Source organism: Homalodisca vitripennis, unplaced genomic scaffold (assembly GCF_021130785.1).
Source record: "Homalodisca vitripennis isolate AUS2020 unplaced genomic scaffold, UT_GWSS_2.1 ScUCBcl_1583;HRSCAF=5389, whole genome shotgun sequence".
Lineage (NCBI taxonomy): Eukaryota > Metazoa > Arthropoda > Insecta > Hemiptera > Cicadellidae > Homalodisca > Homalodisca vitripennis.
The window spans coordinates 77,944-101,295 of NW_025777749.1; the positions used below are offsets into that span (position 1 = coordinate 77,944).

Here is a 23,352-nt window from a genome sequence, read left to right on the forward strand (position 1 = left end):
CGAGAATTGAGAGAAAGTATCTTGAAGTCACTGGGTGAAAACAACCCTCTTCAAGCAAGAGTGGAAGGAATTCCTTCTGACCGTTTACAAAAAAGAAAAACTTGTAGTAAGTGTCCGTCTGCTCGAGAGCGGAAGACCCAGTATAAATGTATTAAATGTTCTAGTGCCATTTGTCTAGAATGCAGTCGAAAAGTCTGCAATGACTGTGCGAAAGACTGTGTCTAAGATAAGTTTTGAACAGAAAAATATGTGTGTCTCATTTAGTGTTATTTTATACTATTTAGTAATAATTACTTTTCCATTTCTATATTTTGTATTCATAACATTTAAAAAATAAGCAAACATGTAGTGTTCTTTAGTAAACGAAACACAAGAATTTTGATTTAAACCAAGTTTATATCATTATGTTCATAAATAAAATGCAAAAAATGTATAAATGATATTTTATTTATATCACCCAATACTATCCTTTTACTGTGGATTTAAAAATATTATATAATGCTTTAAAAAATAAAAAAAACATTCAGCTGGTCTCAGAGACCAGATGGCTCAGTTAACAACTCCCAGACCCATGGCTCACTTAAAGTGTTAAAAAAATCTCATAAAAATTATAAACAATTTAATATGTTATAAAAATGACACACCTGTCAGTTTTGGTGTTACATTTTTTTCACAAAAGTACGTCTTCTGCAAATTTTTGGGGAAGTTAAACAATTGATTTTGCGTAGTTTTGGAAATTAAATGTAAGGATTTTACAGAATCAATGGAAATATGCCTCCAATCATCTTCCTCTTAATGCAGCGTCTGAAAACTGGCGCTGTCTCAGTTTTGACTCTTGGAATATGGAGTCATATTCAGTAACGATGTAGCTCAAAACATCGCTTTTACATCAGAGACACCTAGACTACAAAATATAGTGTAATCTAGGTGAATAGGTATTCTCATTGTCTTATCCGGTGCACAATTGAATGCACTACGATGTTTCTTACATGATATCTAAGCACAGTAGAGTAACTGAGTTTAAATCTCCAGTTCACCTTCCTCTTAAAGCATCTGGAATCTGGCACTGTCACAGACTTGACTCCTGACGTCACGCATTTTTATGTTCTCTCTATGCTTTCAAATTAGAATGACAACTTTACTGAAATGTAAACAAACCGATATATAATCATCTGATCTGGAATAACAAAAGTGATGTTTATGAAAAATCTGTTATTGAGATTAAAAGGGAAATATAAACCACAATAACATACTACATTATATATGATAAGGAAAATAATTAAACTCTTCTCTAACTAAGTAGTATTTTACAATTATTTGTTTTCTAACTTTAATCAGTTTATCATTATTGACATAAATGTTGTCCGAAATATCGTATGTCTTGTTGATCTATTCCTTCTTCCGCAGACTTTCCTTGGTTATGGAATTTTCAGCTTAGGTTACTTAGCTCCAATTGAAAAGCTTTCAGAATTTACAAAATCTATTTATACTCTGCTATTAGTAGCTATGTTGACTTTAACCCTTTCAGTGCCAGACATTCTCCCTAGTGCGCGTGGAAGAAATGCCAGGCATAGTGCCATATGCTCATGCAAGAAGAGCGAGGCTATAATTGCCAATTTTTCAGCAGTTTGCAAAAACTGTCACAGTTTTGTTATTTATTGATGAAAATTGTTACTTTTTGTTTCGTTTTGCTCTAAACAATGTGCTTTAAATTAATACTGAACAATAAATTTACTACAACATGCATTAAAAATATAAAACCAGAAAAACTTTTACTGACATAAAATTTTATGATGAATTTTTCAGTTTGGTGTAAATATGAGGCTAGTAAAAAAATCCTTGTTCCATAAATTGAGTATGTATTTGAACCTCCACATACTTTTGAACACATACACAAAACATTTTTACATCTATCTTCAAAAATAAAGGTTTTATCATTGTTTTTAAAAAATAACGCGTATTTGGATTTTTCGCACATCTTGCGGTACTTCGTGATTATACCGTCCACACCAGTATGAAGAACACAAAAATATAAATTTATAGAAATAAACATTATAGAATGAAAAAAACAACTCTTTAATTACAAAATTACAAACTTACAACGATTATCAATTGTTAATGGGGTCAGATTCCGTTATTTGCCCCCAACGCTTAAACATTTTTCAATGAACGTAGAACGTTATAAAACGATGTAATTGAGTAACAGAACTAACATTCCATTTATCAACAAGCATTTCCAGGTATTGTGATCGGTATTGTTGTCGCTGTTATCTTATCTTTCTCGAGAATGCCGATTACGGCAGGCCGCTTATCTTTCTCGAGAATCCCGATTACGGCAGGCCGAGCGGCATCACATGATTATATAAGTTTTTTGCACGGTACATAATTGCCTTTCCATTACAATTCAATTTATATTTCTGATCAGCCTCTCTAGAATTTGATATTTTACTGATAGGTACTATCTCGAGGGGTGTTTTTCTTTCGTTGACATCAGCGCGGGCTTCGGCAGCACCTTCGGCCGGAGGCACTCGCATTTTGGGTGGCGGAGTGTGATGAAGAATAAAAACAAATTTGTGTGTATTTTTTTCAATAAAGAGTTTAGTTTTGTTTGGTAATGTTTGTTTTTGTAGAATTTTTGTGTTTGGAGAAATGTAGGGGTAAAACACGGAAGTACAACAAAGCGACGCACCAGCTGATCGGGCGTCGAGACTCTGCAATTACGTTATTTACTAGACAGCTCGACTTTGACCTTGTCTGAGGATGGGGAGGGGTTTGCGATAAGACAATTCCTGTTTTATATTGACGAAATATTGTTCTAAGCTAATCTAGTAATCAGTAGAAGCAAAATGTCAAATAACGATTCATGTCTGGGTGTGGTCGGTATAATCCCAAAGTACCCATCTTGCTAAACACTCTCCGTTTCACTATCACTCACAACAACATTACTATCGTCTTCTAACACTCTCCGTAGAGTGTTTTCACTAAGAGGTGATGCAATACGCTTCATTTTGTAAACATTTTACAACAATAAACGAAACAACAACAAGTTAGCTCGGCGAAATCGGCGAAACTGCGTAGTTGGTTAGTAAACAACAGACGACAGCTGACTCAGACTAGCGACGTTCACAGCCACTTGTATTTTGTTTTATTTATAACACTAATGTAATGGAAATACATTCAACTGAATGTTTTTTATTAGTTTATATCTTTATAAATACAATTATAACAACATTTGGATTGTTTAGATATTTTTTGTATTTTTTACGAATATTTTAAAACACGTCCGTGTAGTCGGACGCTGGCTCTTCTTGCACAATTTACATGCGTCCTTGTGGTCGGACGCTGGCTCTTCTTGCACATTTTATGTACGTCCGTGTAGTCGGACGTTGGCACTGAAAGGGTTAACACACTAAAAAACTTCCAACACCAAATAATCATTGCAAAGAGACTAAAATATATAATAACATACTTTTTTATCTGTTTGTGTTCTAACAAAATACCAGGTACAGTATTAAATATACAATAGTTAGTTTACACAATTTTATTATTATATTTTTGTACTTTAAATGAGTTTGCACCAGTTAACCTAACCATTCATTATTTAAATTTTCAGTTGATTATTACTACATGCAGTAGTTCAGCTATTACTAGCTTATTATAGTAGATTGAATTAGCATTTGTAATAACAGTGAGAAAATGTACATTATTGGAATTATATGAATGAACTAATTCTATGTTATAACTGGTATTTGGTTGAAACACACAAACAACCACTGAGATGGGAAATATGATATATTATGGAAATATTAAAAAAAAAAACAGGTCTTAATTAGACTAAATATTTTGCCAAGTTTGAACTTTATACCTCTATAATTTTTATTCCTAAAAAACACAAACAGGCAGACATACAGTAAACTAAGCAAGATAAGACTATATATGTCATTTCTTACTTATTTTGTCCCTGGTCCATAATAACACAATTTTGAAAGTGTAATTTATAAAGCCACCCTTTATAAAGGCTATGCTATTTGTTTTGCTTGTTATAAAATTCTATATATAAAGAAACCTAGATGCTGATCTAGCTAAAAATCTTGTTTTATTATTTTTTTAATAAAACTATTTTATTTGTAATATAATGTAACTTTCAGCTCTTATTTCTGAGTAAAATTACACTTACTTGCCCCTTATAAAAATTATTATTTTTAAACCATATTATAATTATGTACATAGACAAAATTTTGTGAGCTTCAAAATCGAAAAGTTACAGGAGTACCACAATTGGCTACAAATTCTCTACAAGGTGAGGTGAAATATACTGATATTATAACTGACAATATTACTGTCATATTGTCCTTGTTTATAGCACAAATGTTAAAATCACAAGTGTTTGCTCTTCATTATAATCAGTATTCATTACTTTACTGAACAAGTAAACTAAAGAATAACAATGTACATAAGTCATAAGTCATAAGTTCTTTATTGTCATTAAACATTACAAAAATGTGATAGACATAGTCAATTTGTAACAATAAGTTAGGCTATTACAATAATTTAAATGTATGAAACATAAGTAGCCTAAAATAATAGTCTATATAACAAGTAGGCCCTAGTTAAAATTATAATATTATCAAACTTTAAAAAATCTTTTAAGTCATAAAAAGGGTTAGCAATTAACCATTTGTGAAATCTGACCTTAAATAGACTAAGAGGTAAGGACTTGGATGCAATATGTAGTTTATTGTACAACTTGAGGCCAACAACATTGTAACTATTTGTACTCTTACTTAATCTGCAAAGTGGGATTACTGCCTTAGACTGATTGCGAGTGTCATGATTGTGAACATCACTATGTACGGAAACTAAATTTGAGTTATTTTTCACATTTACCACACAGACAAATATATACAGGTTTATCACAGTTAAAATTCTACTATCTACAAAAAGGGGTTTGCAATGAGCTTTGACTAGAGATTTGGTAACAATCCTAATGGCCTTCTTTTGGAGCAATAAAATATTATTTACATGACTGCTGTTTCCCCACAGGAGAACACCATAACATATCACAGAATGAAAAAAGGCAAAATAAACTATACGTAAATATTGTAATGGTAACATGGAAGAAAGACTCTTGAGCAAGTAAATTACTTTGGCTAACTTTGTGCACATTGATTCTATTTGGGGAGTCCAAGTTAACTTATTATCTACTATTATTCCTAATATTTTAATTTCTGTGATGGATTCAATATGGCCTAGGCTTACACTATTTTTTAAGCTACATAAAAGATTTTGGGTTTTGCCCTGATTCAGTGTTAAACTGTTTGCTGCAAACCAATCTACTGCTTGCTTCATGGTGTTTTCTACTACTAATGAAAGACTATTTACATCACTGTCAACACTTAAAAAAGTAGTGTCGTCCGCAAACATAGCGGTAAAGGATCGACTAATATTATTTGGCAGATCATTCATAATCAAACATATTATACATGCGCATGCACATAACATTCTTCAATGATAGCAAAATTATCATTCCTCTCTAGACTCTTCATAATTATTGTAGTATAATAATTATATTGAAAATGCAAAAAAAAACTGATAGTCTACTGAAAAATCGGTTACCTAAAATATGTTTTTACAGTATAGGAAACAATACAAAGACCAGCTGATAGTGACGAAAAAAGTGATGTTGCATAATTTATTACTAGACAAAGAGAAACCATAGAGTATCTTTATTGAATACAACATTATAATTTTATTTTACATATATTTTTTATTTTTGAAAAACAATCAAAACATGCTAAGTGAAAATTATAAACAATAAATTGAAATTGGCTATTTTTAGTTACTGGTATTATAAATAGAGATATTTATTGACGGTCTCACCTAATCTTTCTACAGTGATGTGCTCAAATTCTTAATTATTCATTTCCTTACTTTTTCCAATTTGTAATAATTATTTTCTATATGGAAAAAAAACCATACAACTCGGAGAGAATTACAAAACTAGAGGTATTATAAAAGATTAAGTGTCATATTTACTAAATTAATTAAACTAAAACTTGTTTCAGTGCCAAGACATTGTGCGTCAGATGGCTCCACAGATTGAGGCAATCATAGCCGAGGTGCCTGTGGGCATGTTAGTTTGTCGACGTTTGCATCTCTGTGGTCATGGCCAGACAGTAGATCTGATCAGCGTCGACAACTGTAGTAAGGGACCCGGCTACTGGTGTCAGAGCTCCATGCATGCTGCAATCTGTCAGGTATGTATTACATCTTTATTAACTAATTACAGTACATCAGCTAAGTGACCAATTTCATGAAAAATTTCACAAAAACTTAAAATGAACCACAGTACTTAAAAAAATTAAATCTATCTTTAAAATAGCTTACGAATCTTAGTCACTATCGTTATGATAAAAAAAAAACCATTATTTATAAAGATATGTATTAAAAGCTATAAAACACATGAAATAAATACAATCTGTTCATTAAATATCACAGTTCCAAAAGTCAAAATTTATTCCAGGTGTAATTACTTAATAATCTTCAAAACACATTTCTCCTGCATTGATAACTTAGTTCAGTGCACCTGCCACTCGTCAATAGCTTGCTGGAAGTTGGTTTCCGAATACAGTTAAGAATCTTTGTTGTCGTCTCTTGAACCACCTTGATGGAGTCAAACCGATGTCCTATGAGCTCCCTTTTCATTCGCTGAAACAAGAAAAAGTCTGGTGGAGCCAGGCCTGGGCTGTAGAGGGGTGAGGTAACATTGTCATATGGAATTTCACCATCAGCTGCCACACAAAAATTGCATTGTGGTAAGGCACATTGTCATGGTGAAGTTTCCAATTCTTCGCAATGGCTGGTCGCATACATATTACGTGATTTCGCAGACATATCAGTACTCACATGTAACATGCAATGTTTAAGGTCATTCCAGTAGGCACCAATTCTTTGTAAACAATGCCACATCGGTCGAAAAAAAAAAAAAACAATCAGCATGGGATTTTAACATCCAGGCTTTTTTTTGGACGTGAGGACCCTGCGTTTGCCATTCTGAATTTTTACGTTTTGTTTTCAGGTTGTATTGAGACACCCATGATTCATTTCTGTTAATAACGGTGTCAAGAAAATCTCCATCTTCGTCTAAAATTTCTTTAAAAATTCCACCAGTGACTGTTTTTGTTCCTCGCTCAAAACTTCACCACCAGCTATGCGCACATTTTCCTCATCTCAAGATCCTCTGTTATAATGGTGTGGATGGTTCTGACTTAAAGCCCAGTCTCCTCACTAATACAAGTGATGGTCAAACGCCTGTCAAGAGTCCAAAACTGTTTTTACTTGTGGTCACCTGAGTATTGGTTCGAGCGGTCATCGGGTGTCACAAAAATCCGTCCCCCTGTCCCCATCTCAACAAATGCCAGCAGGCAACTAAATTAAAGTGTGCTTTAGTTGTGGGAGACCCCTCTACCGAGGCCGATCGGTTGAACCCCCCTCCACAATTGTATTGAGAATACAGCAAACTATTCAAGATACTTATTGAACAGACCCTGTAGAAACCAAAATCAGGAATTTGCTATTAATACATCTAACTTTAAAAAAATGGTAATAATTTTTTCCCCTCCGAGTTTAAAGTATATATTTAATTGCTATGTGAATAGAATGATTTATTATTTCAGTATATTTAAGAAATATTAATATTAGCTTATTTTAATCCCTAATAATATTGACACTGAAAATTCACGTTTTTCGCTTGGACACAACTCAAATCACTACATTACTTTTGTAAAGAAATACAGTAAAATACTGTATAAGTTAATATTTTATTTTGTATTTACTCAAATGCTTGGTTATCGGCACATAAACAACAAGAAAGGCCGTTACGCAACACGGTACTCGTCCGCTACGTCGCGTGACTGGAAGACAGAATCATGGCACAGGTACTTCGGTATTATCACAGCCCACTATTTTTGGACGGGTTTTCCTTATCAGAGATCAAAATAAACTTCATTATAAGTTCCTTCTTCCATAATGAATCGAAAAATACTCGATGAGTCATACTTCCTATCTCCAAATAGACACACAAATGACCTGACATTTTCAAATAATGAAACGTTGTTCTTATAGTTTTTGATTTCATTGATTGTCGTAATAACTTGTAAATTCCAAAATAGGTTAAATAAAGTCAGTTGTTTTTAATACTGTAATTTATTTTGTCCCCGATAAGGAAAACTCGTCCAAAAGTAGTGGCTTCTTGATAAGTACCCAAACAACATAAGTTTCACAGATAAAATAGTAGAGAAACAACATAAAACTTGTATTTATTGATAGTTTGGAACCTATTGAATATAGCTGTCTGGTTATTTGGCCAAAATAATCTTGTACTATATAAAATATTATCGAAATACGAAACGTCAAAATTAGCGACGCTGGCCCTCTGCCAGCCCTTAAGGCTGATGTCCTGAATACAATAACGGGACAAGAAGACCAGAACAAAGAAATAAATATAAGGAAGACACAGAAGGCTCGTCTTACTAAATTAAAGCCAGTTTCAGAACTAAAAAGTAAAAACTACCCAATAAGACAAACTAGAAAATCAAATTACTTTAGTGTTTCATTACATGTAAAAAAGTGTAGAGACCACAAAACACCGGAATTTGACCTAATTACGCCTGACCAGACTATACAGAAGAGTGGGGGAGCCAGACAAACCCCGTCACAAAAACTGACCAGGGCTCTTGTGACACAGGGTTCTGGCACGATACCTGACCATCATGAACAGAAAAGTGGGGGAGCCAGACAAACCCCGTCACAAGAACTGACCAGCTTTCTTGCGACGCATGGTTCCGGCCCAATACCTGACCAGCATGAACAGAAGAGTGGGGGAGCCAGACAAACCCCGTCACAAAAACTGAAAACATCAGACACTCGAGTACTAAATAGCAATAAGATAGTTGTTGAAGCGCAGGTACATTTTCCAAATGACTATTCACCACCTAGACAAAGTACTTTTTATAGAGTTCATCCAGAAAAACATTTTTTAGGCAAACATCCAAAGGCAATTCACAAATTCAAACAAAAATACAAAACCAGGATCTTTGTAAATCCCCATCACCCTGCAAACAAATTAACCTAAAAATCACTGTTCTACATCAGAATATCCAAGGACTGAAGAATAAAACTAACAGATTAGTCCACCTTCTTGAAGAAGTACAGCCAAGGATCTTAATACTCACAGAACATGGACTTACAGAAGACATTTTAAAAAATATCAAAATTTCTGGCTACACACTTGCCACCTACTTTAGTAGAAGTAACCATACTAAAGGAGGAGCAGCAATATATGTTGACGAAAACATATTCCACCTGACAGAGACAATCCCTGTTTCAGCATACTGTCAAGAATTAATCTGCGAAACAGCAATGATTAAGCTAACATTGAACAAAAAACCATTATACATTACTGGAATTTATAGACCTCCTTCTGGTAACCTTCATCAAGCACTGAGTCTAATATCAGAAATGTTGGAGAAAACAAAAGCAGAAAATCACCCCATTCTGTTATTAGGTGACATCAATGTTGACTGCTTAAAGACTGACAACGAAAACAAACAACTTAATAATGTTTTGACCAGTCACAACATTTATAGATTGAATCTACCTCCTACTAGGATTACATCGAATACAAGGTCTTCAATTGACTGAGTTTGTACAAATCTACCACTTGAAGACGTAGAAAGTAAGGTATTTCACAGCGGCCTATCTGACCATACTGCACAACTTTGTATGTCACAAATAAGGACTTGTCAGGAAAACACCTATTACAGTGGAATGAGCCGAAACTATTCCCAGAATAACCTTAGTATGTTAAATGCTTTACTGCTACAAGAAAATTGGGATGAAGTGCACAATGCTTACACTGCAGAAGAAGCATATACTAAATTTATGTCAATAGTTACCATAGCTCTCAATCAAGCATGTCCATTAAAGAAAATTAGAAGGAAAAAGAAGGTGACAAATGAACATTTTGTAGACCATCAGGTAAACTTGCTAAAAGAAAACTTCCTTCAGAAACTTCTAGTATATGAGAAAACAAATAATGAAGAAGATAAACACAATCTAGCAAAGGCTAAGAAAGAATATGACTTGAGGCTGAGAAAATTAAGACAAGAGGCATCAGCCAGTTTCATAAATAGAGCAGAAAATAAATCTAAAGCCTTGTGGAAGATAATAAACGATGAAAGACAGACAAAAAATGTAATACAACAAACACTCAAGCTTGAAATTGATGGACATGTAGATAACCCCTATAAAATTGCAAACCATATGAATCACTTCTTTACCAGCATCGCTGAGAGAACGCTGAAAAACATTCCTAAACCATCTATAGACCCATGCACAACCTCGGACACCGGCCATGACTTACATAACTACCAACACGCAAGCCAAATAGAAATACAAAATATTATAAAAAATCTCAAACAAAAAACTTCTGCAGCCACCGACAATATCTCCACAAACATACTTAAACATTGTAAGGAATCACTAACGATCCCCCTTATTAACAAATCATTGAGTCAAGGTCAATTTCCATCAGCCCTAAAACTTGCAAAAGTTTACCCAAAACATAAAAAGGGGAGTAAAACCGAAGTTGGCAATTACTGGCCAATATCAATATTGCCAACTTTCTCTAAAATCTTAGAAAAAGTTGTCCTGAGAAGGCTTTTGGACCACTGTGAGAAGTTTAATTTATTAACTGAGAGACAACATGGTTTCATCAAGGGAAAATCAACCATGACCGCCCTGACCGATTTTGCTGACTACATAATTGACAACCTTGAGGAAGGAAAACATGTTACTAGTTTCTTCCTAGACCTGAGTAAAGCATTTGACTGCTTGAGCCATGATCTCATATTACACAAATTAGGAATTAAGAGCACAGCCAAGATGTGGTTTAAAAGCTATCTTAAAGACCGAAAACAAATAGTAGAAATAAAACAAGCAACAAGTGGAATCACAGCAATAACTAGATCAAGACCTTTACCTATAAATCGAGGAGTGCCCCAGGGGTCTGTTTTGGGACCAGTATTATTTATACTGTTTACAAATGACATACCCGAACACTTGGACAAATTTTGTACAGTTTCAATGTACGCTGATGATACCACCTTGCTCTTGAGTGGACAAAAAGACAATCTAGATATCAGATCATTCACAGCCTTGAACATGGCTTATCAGTACTGCCACTCAAATGACTTGGTGGTAAATCCAGACAAAACTAGTCAAGTCGCATTTGTGAGAAGATGTGATTAAGTACCAACAATACCCGATGTGGAAAGAAACACCCAAGCTAAATATTTAGGAGTCATTGTTGATGAGGGATTTACCTGGTCACAGCATGTAGACAATCTTCTCTCCAAATTAAATTCCTCCCTTTATATGATCAAACGTACAAAATGTATAAGCGACATATCTACTGCGAAAATTGCCTACCATTCCTTGTTTGAAACTCACATCAGGTATGGCCTAATGATATGGGGAGGAACTTCCGCAAGTAATCTTCAGAAAGTTTTGATTCTACAAAAGAGGGCCGTAAGAACCTTAGCTGAGCTAGGCTACAGAGAAAGTTGTAGAGAAGCCTTCAAAACCCTGAAGATTATGCCAATAGTAAACCTCTACATAAAAGAAGTCATCTTGTATGCTGTTGGACAACCCCTGACGCAGAATAGACACCTACATGACTACAATACTAGACACGGTACTCGTTACCAACTACCAGTTTACCATCTCTCCCTATATGAAAAGAAATCCTCCTACATGGGCATGAAGCTGCACAACCTTCTACCTGAAGAATTGAGATGCCTCACCGGGAGAAGACTGAAGACTACGCTTACTGACTGGCTAATTAATAATCCTTTTTACTCACTTAACGAGTTTATTGAAAGAAGACAATGAACATTGCCATTTGAAAAACTTATTTTTGAAATTGTAACAACTGTTTGTGATGATTTTATTTGACGCCATTTCAATACTTAATGTATTTGAAAATAAAGAATATTTGTATTTATTTATTTATTTGTAAAAACACCCATACGTGATTTGCTTCTTAAGTTGGAATTTTATAAAATAGTAAAGTACTATCATGAATAGTACATTGCAATCATGAAATAAGTGCAGTGTCTCTTGGATCATAGTGCGTACCCGATCAACATTGTCTTCAGTGACAGCGGAATGTGGTCTTCCTGTGGTTTTGAAGTGAATTATTGCCCCTTTGAAATTCCGAATTCAACCGAGACAAACTGATTTTAAAATCATAGCCCAAATATGCTCTCTCAATAACTCCATGGCTTAACGAAATTGATCTTTCCGAACACACAACACATATTCACACTGATGAACCCGAGTTGCTGTCGCTGTCGGTTATTGATAGGCACGTTGACAATCAGATAAGAATGATAAGATTATTGCAATATGAACCATCTGCCAGAATCTCTAAACTTTCAGTAACTCTCATGTATACAGACTTAAAAATAAAAGGTATAGGATTCATAACCCTTCGTACGCTGAAAGCAAGTTGTATAAAATTGCTCTAATGCTCAATAAAAAAAATAATAATTTTTGATTTTTTTTCAAAGTTATATATTTTTTTAGGTTTATTGGTCTTGCAACTGATCAAAACACATGCTAGTTTTTGTATTGCTTTTATTTTATTTACATAATGAGTATATAAAGACCAATAAACTTTTCTGAAAGTAGCAAAAGTTAGCACAACAGTAATTCATATAATTTATACAAAATTAGTAGATAATGAAGGGAACAAATCCATGACAAATATAGAATATATAAAGAACACAAAATGATACAAAAATAAAAAAGGCACACTAATATTGGACGTGTGTGGTAAATCTCAAAACACTCATCTGGGTGGAGGGCAGGCTTGGTCTCACATGTTTTACATAGATATATAGTTGATCACATTATCGATATGGATAACCTTGCACAATAGACAGCTAAAGGAGTATAGCAGGTTATAAACAATAAATAACAGTACATAGCGGCCGCCGGCAGCTGACTGTCACGCGCAAGTATTTCCGCTTAGAGCGTACAGCTTGCTCACTGGCGATGGCGCGGACTGACAAAGCAAACAAAAGCTTCCGATGTGATTGGTCCCAGCTGTTTTGATGAGTCACACTTCACATTGCGTCATATTAGAATACCAAATATTCACTCTCAAGCATTCTGGCGGCAATTTGCAGAACTAACGTAAATATATTGCAATGTCAGGGGATTCCGCGATCTATTCCGCTTAGAACGTTTCGAGTTAGATTTACTCGGCGGAATATTCCGCTTACAGCGTACGAAGGGTTAAAATATAACATTTTCTTGAAATTCTATTAATTATTTAAACTAGCAGGGTATTTTCACCTTACTTTTTGTATTATCAGGTGGCCTCCATTAATTCAAATAATTCCTTCAATCTAATCTGAAAATAATTTTTAATTTTATTACAGGCTTGATTAGCTTTGTTAAATTTTTTAAAATATACGATTCTCAGTATATGTTAAGGAATTCTTTTGTACACACACAAAACCACTTCATGTGGTTTTTTTATTTATTTTATCTTGTTGCGAAACAGATAAGTTGTGAACAAGCTTCTGAATGTAATAAAATATATGTTTGTATTGTGTTTCAAAAATCACATAAATATTTTTATTTTATTTTTTTACTATTTGGATATATTTTTATATTCCTACATTTTTTGGTTCCACAACTTTTGAAATTAAAAGATAATTTTCAATTCAAAATATTTTTTTATCAAGATCTTTTTATTTTGTGATTTTATTTTTACTTGGTTTCTTATGATTTGCTGAAAAGAATGTGACTTGTTATGTAACTCATACACAAACAAATTAATTATATCTTTATATACAGTTAACATAGTTGTTTAAATTTTCAAAAGTAATTAAAAATCTGTTGTTCAAAATTGAATTGAAATCATGTATATTATTATTGCTAATGTTGTTTTTGTTTCAGAAAATTGAACATTGTCAGAAGAATGTTTGGCTGTCTGAAAAGCCCAGCAAGAAGAACTTTTCTCATACCAAAAAATTCATCTTTTAGTTATTTAGCAGTTTATCTGAATTTAATAAAGTTAACGATTTATTTTTATATTTTTAATAAATAGTCACCACTATTAATAAGTAGCGACATTTTGTGTTTGTATTGTACATAGGTTTGCAGATTATTTTGGGATCTCATGAAATGACCTGTGATGATTATGTTAATCGAGAAATGTACTGACTAATTAACTGTGTGTTCTCAATAAATAAAATTTTATGTCAATAATAACTGTGTACTTTGTTTACCTTAAGTCTGTATGAATGAGGTTGCACAAAACGATTAATGCGAATGGATGGATCGTCTGTTGATTGTCACTTCAAGGTTTTAAATGTTAATTAACAAAATTAAATAATTCCTATCTAATGTATGAGCTTTGTACCAAAAGTAAAACAAAAACAAAAGATTTCTATTTTAGTTTTAATACGTTTGCAGCAGTTTTCAATAAACAATATTCTGTATTAACGATTTCATTAAGAAATGTTACATTATCAAATAAAATCTAAGAATTATAGTTAACAATGGCTTGTTCTTTATGGTCCCTGCAAGAAAAGAATTTATGTATGGTGTATTGGTGCAAGCCTTGTCTTGCAATCCCTAATATTAAGCTGAAAAAATATATGTAGCAACATTATTTCTACCCCAAACAGTTCAACCTCAGACAAAGACAAAGACTTGAATATAAATAATTTTTAATCTATTGTCACCTACATACCTTAGAAGATTCAACACATAAAGAACAAGAACCTAACATTGAATTCCGAATATTGAATTAAAATCAAACTTGAAAATAGTTTTGATTTTAATCTAGAGAACCCGTCTTTATATAAACTAAAAACAATTAGTGTGTCATTTTGTATTCTAACTGAAAAAACCTACAAGCAGTTTTATTTATATTTCACAATGTTATTACAGTAAAGATATTCAAATCACTCACAGAATTTCAGTAAATTTACTTTCTGGTGTGTATCTAACCCCAAACTGTTGTCGTGGATCTCTCTACCTTCTGTCTAAAAAGCGTGTGGTCTAGTAGAAGAAGCACATGTTAGAAACTGATTAGTATAGTAATGTGTAATGTTCAAATTTAAAACTTTTTAGAGAAGTGAGTGATTTAATTGTCCTCGACAAGATATATTGGTGAGTAGTGTAATAGTGACGGGGCCGTGTTGAAATTATTTTCAATTATATTATAAATTGATTTAAAATAGAAATCACGCAGATAAATACAAAAAATAATTTGGAATCGAAAGAAATTATTAAGGAATTCAACAACATTAGTTTTAAAAAACATCTTAATGACCACGTATTCCGGTTATCTTGATGTCATTGTGAATTGAACAACAACATGTAATGTTCAATATTTTCATATCAATCTATATTGAACATTTATTTTACTATTTACACAATTAAATTAAATATACTATACAACACGAACTTCAGCATATGGTGCACAATGTGTGTGGTAGTTTCTTACAACAATTAAACCAAAAATAAATTTGATTAACCTCATATGGCACAACCAACATGAGACAATTAACAACACAATAGAATCAAATCTACATCAAAAGCAGATTCTATAAAGTGGCAAGTGGATGCCAAACCATCCAAGAAGAATAGGAAAGGAACTAAAACTTGTCTCCATAAAGGATAACCTATAAAGCTACCCAGCACTATTCAACAACATACAGGGTGGAAAAAAAGTATGGAAAACGCTTTCACTAATTTTGTATGGCTTCACTTATACAAATTAAATTTTGTACATCACCACTTGTATTAAGAACCTAGTTTTTGAGACCAGTGGGGACATTTTATCTTTTCAGGGGGACAGCCCGTGAGGAGTCGGACGAAAATCTTAAATGTAAGCATAGGCCGAGTTTGGTATCAAATTAAAGGTCTAGTAAAGAGAAACTCATTACCGCAAACCGCACTTTTAAAATGGTTGACCCTATCCAGAGTACGGGCTGTTTGAATTTCAGAAGTAACGTTTGATTAATTATTATTTTTCCGCAATTTCACAGTCTCAAGTGAACTGTTCTGACTGAAAATGACACTTTATGGAACACAATTATCCAAAAGAAATTAAATTAAAAATTATCTATGTATTACAAAAAATAACCATACCTTTTAAAACGAGGTGCTCAAACTGCTCTCCGAACACTTGTTGGCAATGAGCTAGTCTATTATAAAAAACCTACTGCAGTCACATTTTGAAGCATCTCGGGTGTAATTCTTCTTGCTTCTTCTAATAAACGATTTGTCAGTTCCTCAATGTTGGCTGGTTTAGTTTTATACACATTATCTTTTAAGAAGCCCCACAAAAAGAAATCTAGTGGATTAAGATCCGGTGACCTAGCCGGCCACTCAACGGTACCCCTTCGACCAATCCAACGGTTAGGAAACACTTCATCTAACAGATTGCGCACCCGCAAATAGTAATGGGGCGGTGCTCCATCTTGCTGAAACCATACTGCATTAAAATTTGCCCCAAGAAGAGCCACGCACTGCTGGCAAAATGTTATTTGTCAACATATTGAAATAAATTTCGCCTGTTAGATTTCCATCTATCACAAACGGTCCTACAATGTTATTGTTTATTATTCCAGCCCACATATTCACTTTCTGAGGCCTTTGTGTGTGGCCTTCTAATCATCCAGTGTGGATTATGGTCGGCCCAGTAACGGCAATTATGCCTATTAACTTGTCCATTAACAAAGAATGTAGCTTCATCTGAAAAACAATATCGAACTTAAAAAATTTTGAATTTCGTCACACTTTTCTCATCATTATTTCGCAAAATTCAGTCCTTCGATCAAAAATCATCCTCTGCAAGTTCTTGGGTTAGGGTTACTTTAAAAGGGTGATACTTGTTTTTGTGTAAAACATTCAACACTGAGCTATGGCTCATATCAAGATCTTCTGCAGCCAACTCTGGCCGAGGTGCTGGGGATTTTCAATAAATGTTTGGAGTACATCCAAAGATTTTTCTTCATTTGTTGCGATTTAGGCCTGCCACTTCTTTCGCGATCTTTGACTGTTCTAGTTTCTTCAAATCTTTTTACTGTCTTAAACACTGTTGACTTAATAATTGGGGGTCTATCAAGAAAAGTGTCATTAAACAAATGCGCTGTTTCTTCATAGGGACGAACTAGATTTCCATACCCACGCATCATAAGCAGCGTGATTCTCTCAAACTCACTAAGTGACAATTGCTTTTAAAACTAGTAGAATAAAATGTAAACACTTAAGTAAAAAAAATTTATAACTATCGCAGTAAACCTTCTAGTGAAGACTTTAACTTACGTGGACGAAATTATAACGTAGACTAAAAACCAAGTTGATATTAAAAATACAAAACTGTGGAGTTTTGATGTGACAGTACTGTTTGTATTGCCTAAAAACCAGTTTATGTTTGCCTGAGATAAAAGGGCTGGAGGGACTGGACCTTGACCTCATTTTGATAAGGAGTTACGGTGGTATTATTGAATACTCTCAGTTTTCTTGAAGACAAGACAGGAAAACCCCTATTTAGTGCTATCCAACAAATGTAGAGGTAAAAAAAATTATTTTTTGTTGGAAATTGTTTTTCAAATTTACATAACCGACATAAAACATACTACTGAAAGTAAATTAGTTACTTCACAAGACAAAATTACTCAATTTCTTTGTCATGAAATTCATACGGTCCGTAATCTGGATAGGGTCAACCATTTTAAGTGCGGTTTGCGGTAATGAGTTTCTCTTTACTAGACCTTTAATTTGATACCAAACTCGGCCTATGCTTACATTTAAGATTTTTCGTCCGACTCCTCACGGGCTGTCCCCCTGAAAAGATAAAATGTCCCCACTGGTCTCAAAAACTAGGTTCTTAAATACAAGTGGTGATGTACAAAATTTAATTTGTATAAGTGAAGCCATACAAAATTAGTGAAAGCGTTTCCATACTTTTTTTCCACCCTGTATACTGTCTCCAGTTTTTGTTACCTGGGCAGGTAAAAAGCATGTCATGGAATAATTCATATAGGATATTTGCCTTCAGGGAGCTCAGCTTGCTAACTCTACCCAGCTTGTATATTTTAAAGACTTAATTTTACTTTTGATTCAAGTGTGTATTGACACAGGGCAGTGATATACACAGATATGAGACAAGAGCTCGGGAACGCTTTCGAGCCCAAGAGCATAGAACAGTAGCATTTCAATACCTCCCTTCTCAGGCTGGCAGCAAGCTTATTAACAGTCTCCCTAAAACACTAATTTTAGAAATAAATAAAAAAAAGTTTAAAACCCAGTTAAAACACTACTGGGTGTCCTGTTCTATTTACTCAGTTGGCGAGTTCACGGAGCACACACGTAATTGATATTTACTCAGTTGGCGAGTTCACGGAGCACACACGTAATTGATATTTGCAGCACTTACTCGTTTAGGAGCTGAAATCTACTCAAGTTTTAAAAAATGACACAGGCTGACACTGGAAATATGTGGCCAATGTCATAACTAAGATCAACTTTCGGTTTAACATCTGTTCACTTAAGATGGCTCACCATAGCGAGGTTACAAGAAGACAATTGTGCAAGCAATATTTCAACAGTTGTGAACCCGAAGCCTTAAATGTTAGTTTTTGAATGTTTAAGAACTATTGTGAGGAAGTTTAAAGGTAATAAAAAAGTGAATGAGTTTATTTTTAAGTGGAGCATTAGTATTGTACCCAAGTTCAGCAAGGACACCTTACTGTTTAAGAACAATAAGATTAAGAGCAGAAAATTAAGATAAATGACCAACATGAGTACAAATATTGAGTAGTATGAAAATAATGACTCCTTTAGTGGACTACCAAATCAGGTTATATTTTTTGAACCATTGAAGATGTTAAATTCATAAAGCTTTACACATAAATATCTACTTTGTGATGCAAGTTTCTGCTGTCATTCATGAACCAGAGGAATGTGAGGAGGAAGTGATGACAAGACCCAATGCGATTAAAGAGATCTTGAGACTACATGGCGAGCATAGATAGTTACTGATTCATGTCTTGTAACAACAAATACAGTACACTATAATCTGTACTAGGTACCACTAGGTTTTGTTACTTATCTTACTACATTATTACACTCATGCAAAACCTATAGGTTTCTGTAATGTATTGTATTCTTCTGCATACAGATATTATTTGTCTTGTACTGATCAAGATGTGGGGTGAAGGTATATTAAAGGAAAAATTATGTTTAACAATGCTTATTCTTTTGAAAATATGCTACTATTTTATCCTTTTAGTTATACAATTTCCCTAAAACTGTGTATTTTGCCTAACATTGTTTCCTTCTTTTTTTAGATTTATTATTAACCTTAGCACTCATAAGGAAATTTGGTGATGGTCCTGCCAGCTCATGGGGCTGTATCATCTCAGCAATTTATGACCACAATCTGTACCTCAGCTCGACAGGCCACTCTACAAGTGGCCCCACTATATTGCACATTTATAAAATTCAGTTCTTAACCAGGATTGGAATATCATCGGATATGAAAGCTTTCTATCAGTTACTTCGGTTTTATCTATGTAAGCTCTTTGAATTGATGGTAACCTTCAGACAATATTTTGGGGAGCTGTTTTGGTCACTATTGGCTTATGAGCATGCCAAGCTGTCCCATCCGTACCAACACAATAAACAGTATTAGATTGCATATCCTTACTTGCCACATTATTCTGTGAAGTGCTAGGATGTCCATGATTCACTGGTAGGACTGGAGCAGTAAAAATATTTGCATATTCATCAGGTCCGGCGTCAGATTGTTCAGAGTATGTGTCAATTTAACAATGTTTGCTTTCAGGCTTGGAACCCAAAACATTTTCTGTACCAAAAACACCCTCAATTTCCTTCTTCCTCAAGCAACCAGCCAGCAATTGTTGTCATTCATTGTCAAAAACTACATGTAAAAATATAGTGTACACAACCAAACAAACAAGTATTCAGCACTATAAAATCACTATAACTGTTTTCAACTACCATATAAAACACAAAAAGCTATGATAAAAGAATTTACAAAAGGACCATTCACATGGTGAGAAAAAGACTTATCTAGAGCAGTGACACAGTCACAGACGCTGTGAGAGGGATAGACTCCCCACCATCTGATTGATGCTGGGATATTTGGGACACATACATGCCTGGCAAACCAAGTTGTTATTATTAGCCGAATTAACTAGAAAAATCTATTTTGGTGGTTTTTCTCACCATGGGAGTTATGACGGTTAATCAGCTTATGTGTTATAGCGAAGAATTGCTAACGTTACGTGTACTCGTGGCACAGCATGCTTTTAAACAAGACAACACACGTTTTTGAAGATTTACTTGATTTTTATTATTTGTATAGCTGTTTAAACAAAACGTGAGCAATGCTGCAAGGCACTTATTGACATGGTAAAATTAGACTTAAGTTTAAAACTGTGTTATAAATAATTCCTCTCAAATTATATTTCACTTTTATGTTTCACTATAGAAATTTTTATTTCATTGTTTCCATGCTAATGAATTGTTAAAAATAGGATTATCCGTTCATTCTTATAGGTTATAATTTATATTCAATATTGAATTTCTAATGGGAAAATCTATATGAATTATAAACAATTAATACAAACAAATAATTGTATATTTTACAATTCATTAGAACTGAGCCACTAAAATCAAAGTTTGTATAGTGAAATATTTTTGTACATAAGAGGAATTGCTGTTTATTAACACAGTTTTTAATTTTAGTCCCATGTTGACAGCAGAGCTTCATATGCTCGGATGTTTTTAAAAATGTATTTACCATTTCTCGAAGTTTGATAGCCTACTTTAGAATTACCTGTATATAGGTCGGCAAGGGCATGTAAATAATTATTTCAAACATTTCTTATACAAAATAGTATTTTATTTCAATACACACAGTAATGACAGTCAAAATAATAAAACAAACATACAACAACCTACAACTACAACAATGACTAATATATTAGGATTTGGTTTGTTTCAGATGTATGTAAAAAACTCCATTTTTCCACTCTATACTGAAATATTTCTAACAGTATGAGTAAGGATAAAATTAGATTTACTTATATCCTTGGGTAAGATAATAGATTATATTTCCCTGCATAATCATTCCTCAGGTTGGTTCGTCCACCATCTTTCTGCTCAAGCTTTCTTACTTTTTTCTACATGCACATGCTTAAACACAAACACACAGTTCATTCTTCAGGTCTGGCAACCAAAACAGTTTTACCTGCATATTATTTAATATGTTCTAGAGGTTCTAATAGGTCCTAGAGGACTCAAGAACATAATTGCAGTTTTACATGCAATTATTAGTTGCAATTAATTATAATCATGTAACAGTGACTTAAAAATAATTGTTGTTAGCCTCGGTTGGTTTTCCTAAACAATTTTCTTTGGAAATGATGAGTATAACGAACATTGGAAAATGTTAGAGGCTAAATAACATCAAATACATGAGCTCAACAATAAAAGTTTATATATCAAATCAAGATAGTTTAGAAATGTAAATAGTTTTATTACAAAAAATTATTTCAGATGTATACTTAAATATAAATTTAATACACTATAAAGCTCTTATTTTCACACACATAAAAAAGTACTATAAATTAATTGTTGAGTAAATAGATTAAAAACTAGACAAAAACAATCAAATACTACAAAAGATATTGAAGTTTCCATACTTTAAGGAAAACTAATCTTTTCATATTCATTCTATGTACTAAACATTGTAAAAAATGTCATCACATATATCTGAATTCTGTTTCTCATGTGTGTTTTTTGTTAAAAATATATAATTCAAACAAATTATATTGTAGCATTGTAATTTTGCATGGCCATTCGTCAAATAATTGTTTTAAGATTTTCATTATCGCCAAAAATTAAAAAATATATTAATGAAAAGACACCAGTAAAACAATATTAAGAAGAATAAAACAATAAAAAAAACAGACTTGGTATTATATTTATTAAATTATTACTTATATATATGATATTTTAATTGTAATAAAAATGATGTAAATATTTGTTTGTAGAGTCGCCTGATGATGAAACCTTCGGTTTTCGAAAGGCCTTGCACGAAAAATAAATAAATTGGAAATGTTAAGTATTCTTTATATTTATTAATATTTATAAGTTTTTCCAATTGCTCCAAGAGTCTTCAATGATACTAAAACATTTACTATATATGGAAATACATTATCTGAACTGTAATTTTTGTTTGACTGTTTTTAATTTTTAGGGTGTTTGGTATATTTTGGCATGATTTTCTGTCTCATAGATCTTCGTAAAATGTACCTCAAAATTATTAAATTATCATTTTAAAATATAGGCTAATGCTGGAAATTTAATGATTTTGAATTTCAAAGTAAAAAGTACAGACATGAAAAAGCTTAATTACATTCAGTGGCATGTAATAAAATATTTATTTTTTGTTATATTTAATATGCACAACCTAGATTAGTCAAAACATCTTTTTGTTAAATCCTATCTATTGTAGTTTGAAACTATAGGCTACACCATAAAACTGAGCAAGCCTAAACATAAAAGGCTACTTACTAATGTAAGAACCTAAAGGTGATATTTTTGTTGAATGATCAGCACCTCAGCTATTGCCACAGGAGTCCTGAGTTTGTATGGCATTTGACAAGCTAGCAAACAATCATCTGAGCACAGTCTGAAGTAAAATGATAAAATGTTTCCGAGCTAGAGGTTCAGATCATATTATATATATATATACATATAAAATAAATCAATTAAACTTTTACAAATATATTAGTTATAGGTTTTAGAAAACAGCAATTTTAGATATACGTATTGTAGTGTTTGGTGCTGTTCATATACAATAAATATACCAGTATGTAATGTCAATTTATGGAATAAAGATTCTCTCTCTCTCTCATATATATATATAATTTTATAACAGCAATACTGTATATAAAATTTGGAAACATGTTACACCAGAAGAGAATCAACTTTTTTTAAAGTTACATATTATTATATGGTAATATATATATATATATATATATATATAATATATATATATATATATATAATATATAATACATATACTGTATATAAAATTTGGAAACATGTTACACCAGAAGAGAATCAACTTTTTTTAAAGCTACATATTATTTTATGGTAACGAAAACATAAATCCTATCACTTTCGACCAATTGAGTCATGTTGCTTTTTTATTAAATCTTATTG

At 32.9% G+C, this 23,352-nt stretch overlaps 1 protein-coding gene across 1 annotated transcript in view; it reads left to right on the top strand.

Moving 5' to 3' along the window:
* Positions 1–14,343, top strand: part of LOC124371574 (prosaposin-like) — a gene marked incomplete at its 5' end in the record, with an annotated part of 79,434 nt that extends 65,091 nt beyond the window's left edge. The window contains 2 exons of the mRNA XM_046829924.1: positions 6,066–6,257; positions 14,032–14,343. Coding sequence (XP_046685880.1) covers positions 6,066–6,257; positions 14,032–14,118 — 279 coding nt within the window. The remainder of the gene's footprint in view (positions 1–6,065; positions 6,258–14,031) is intronic.
* Between the last annotated feature and the right edge of the window lie 9,009 nt (positions 14,344–23,352).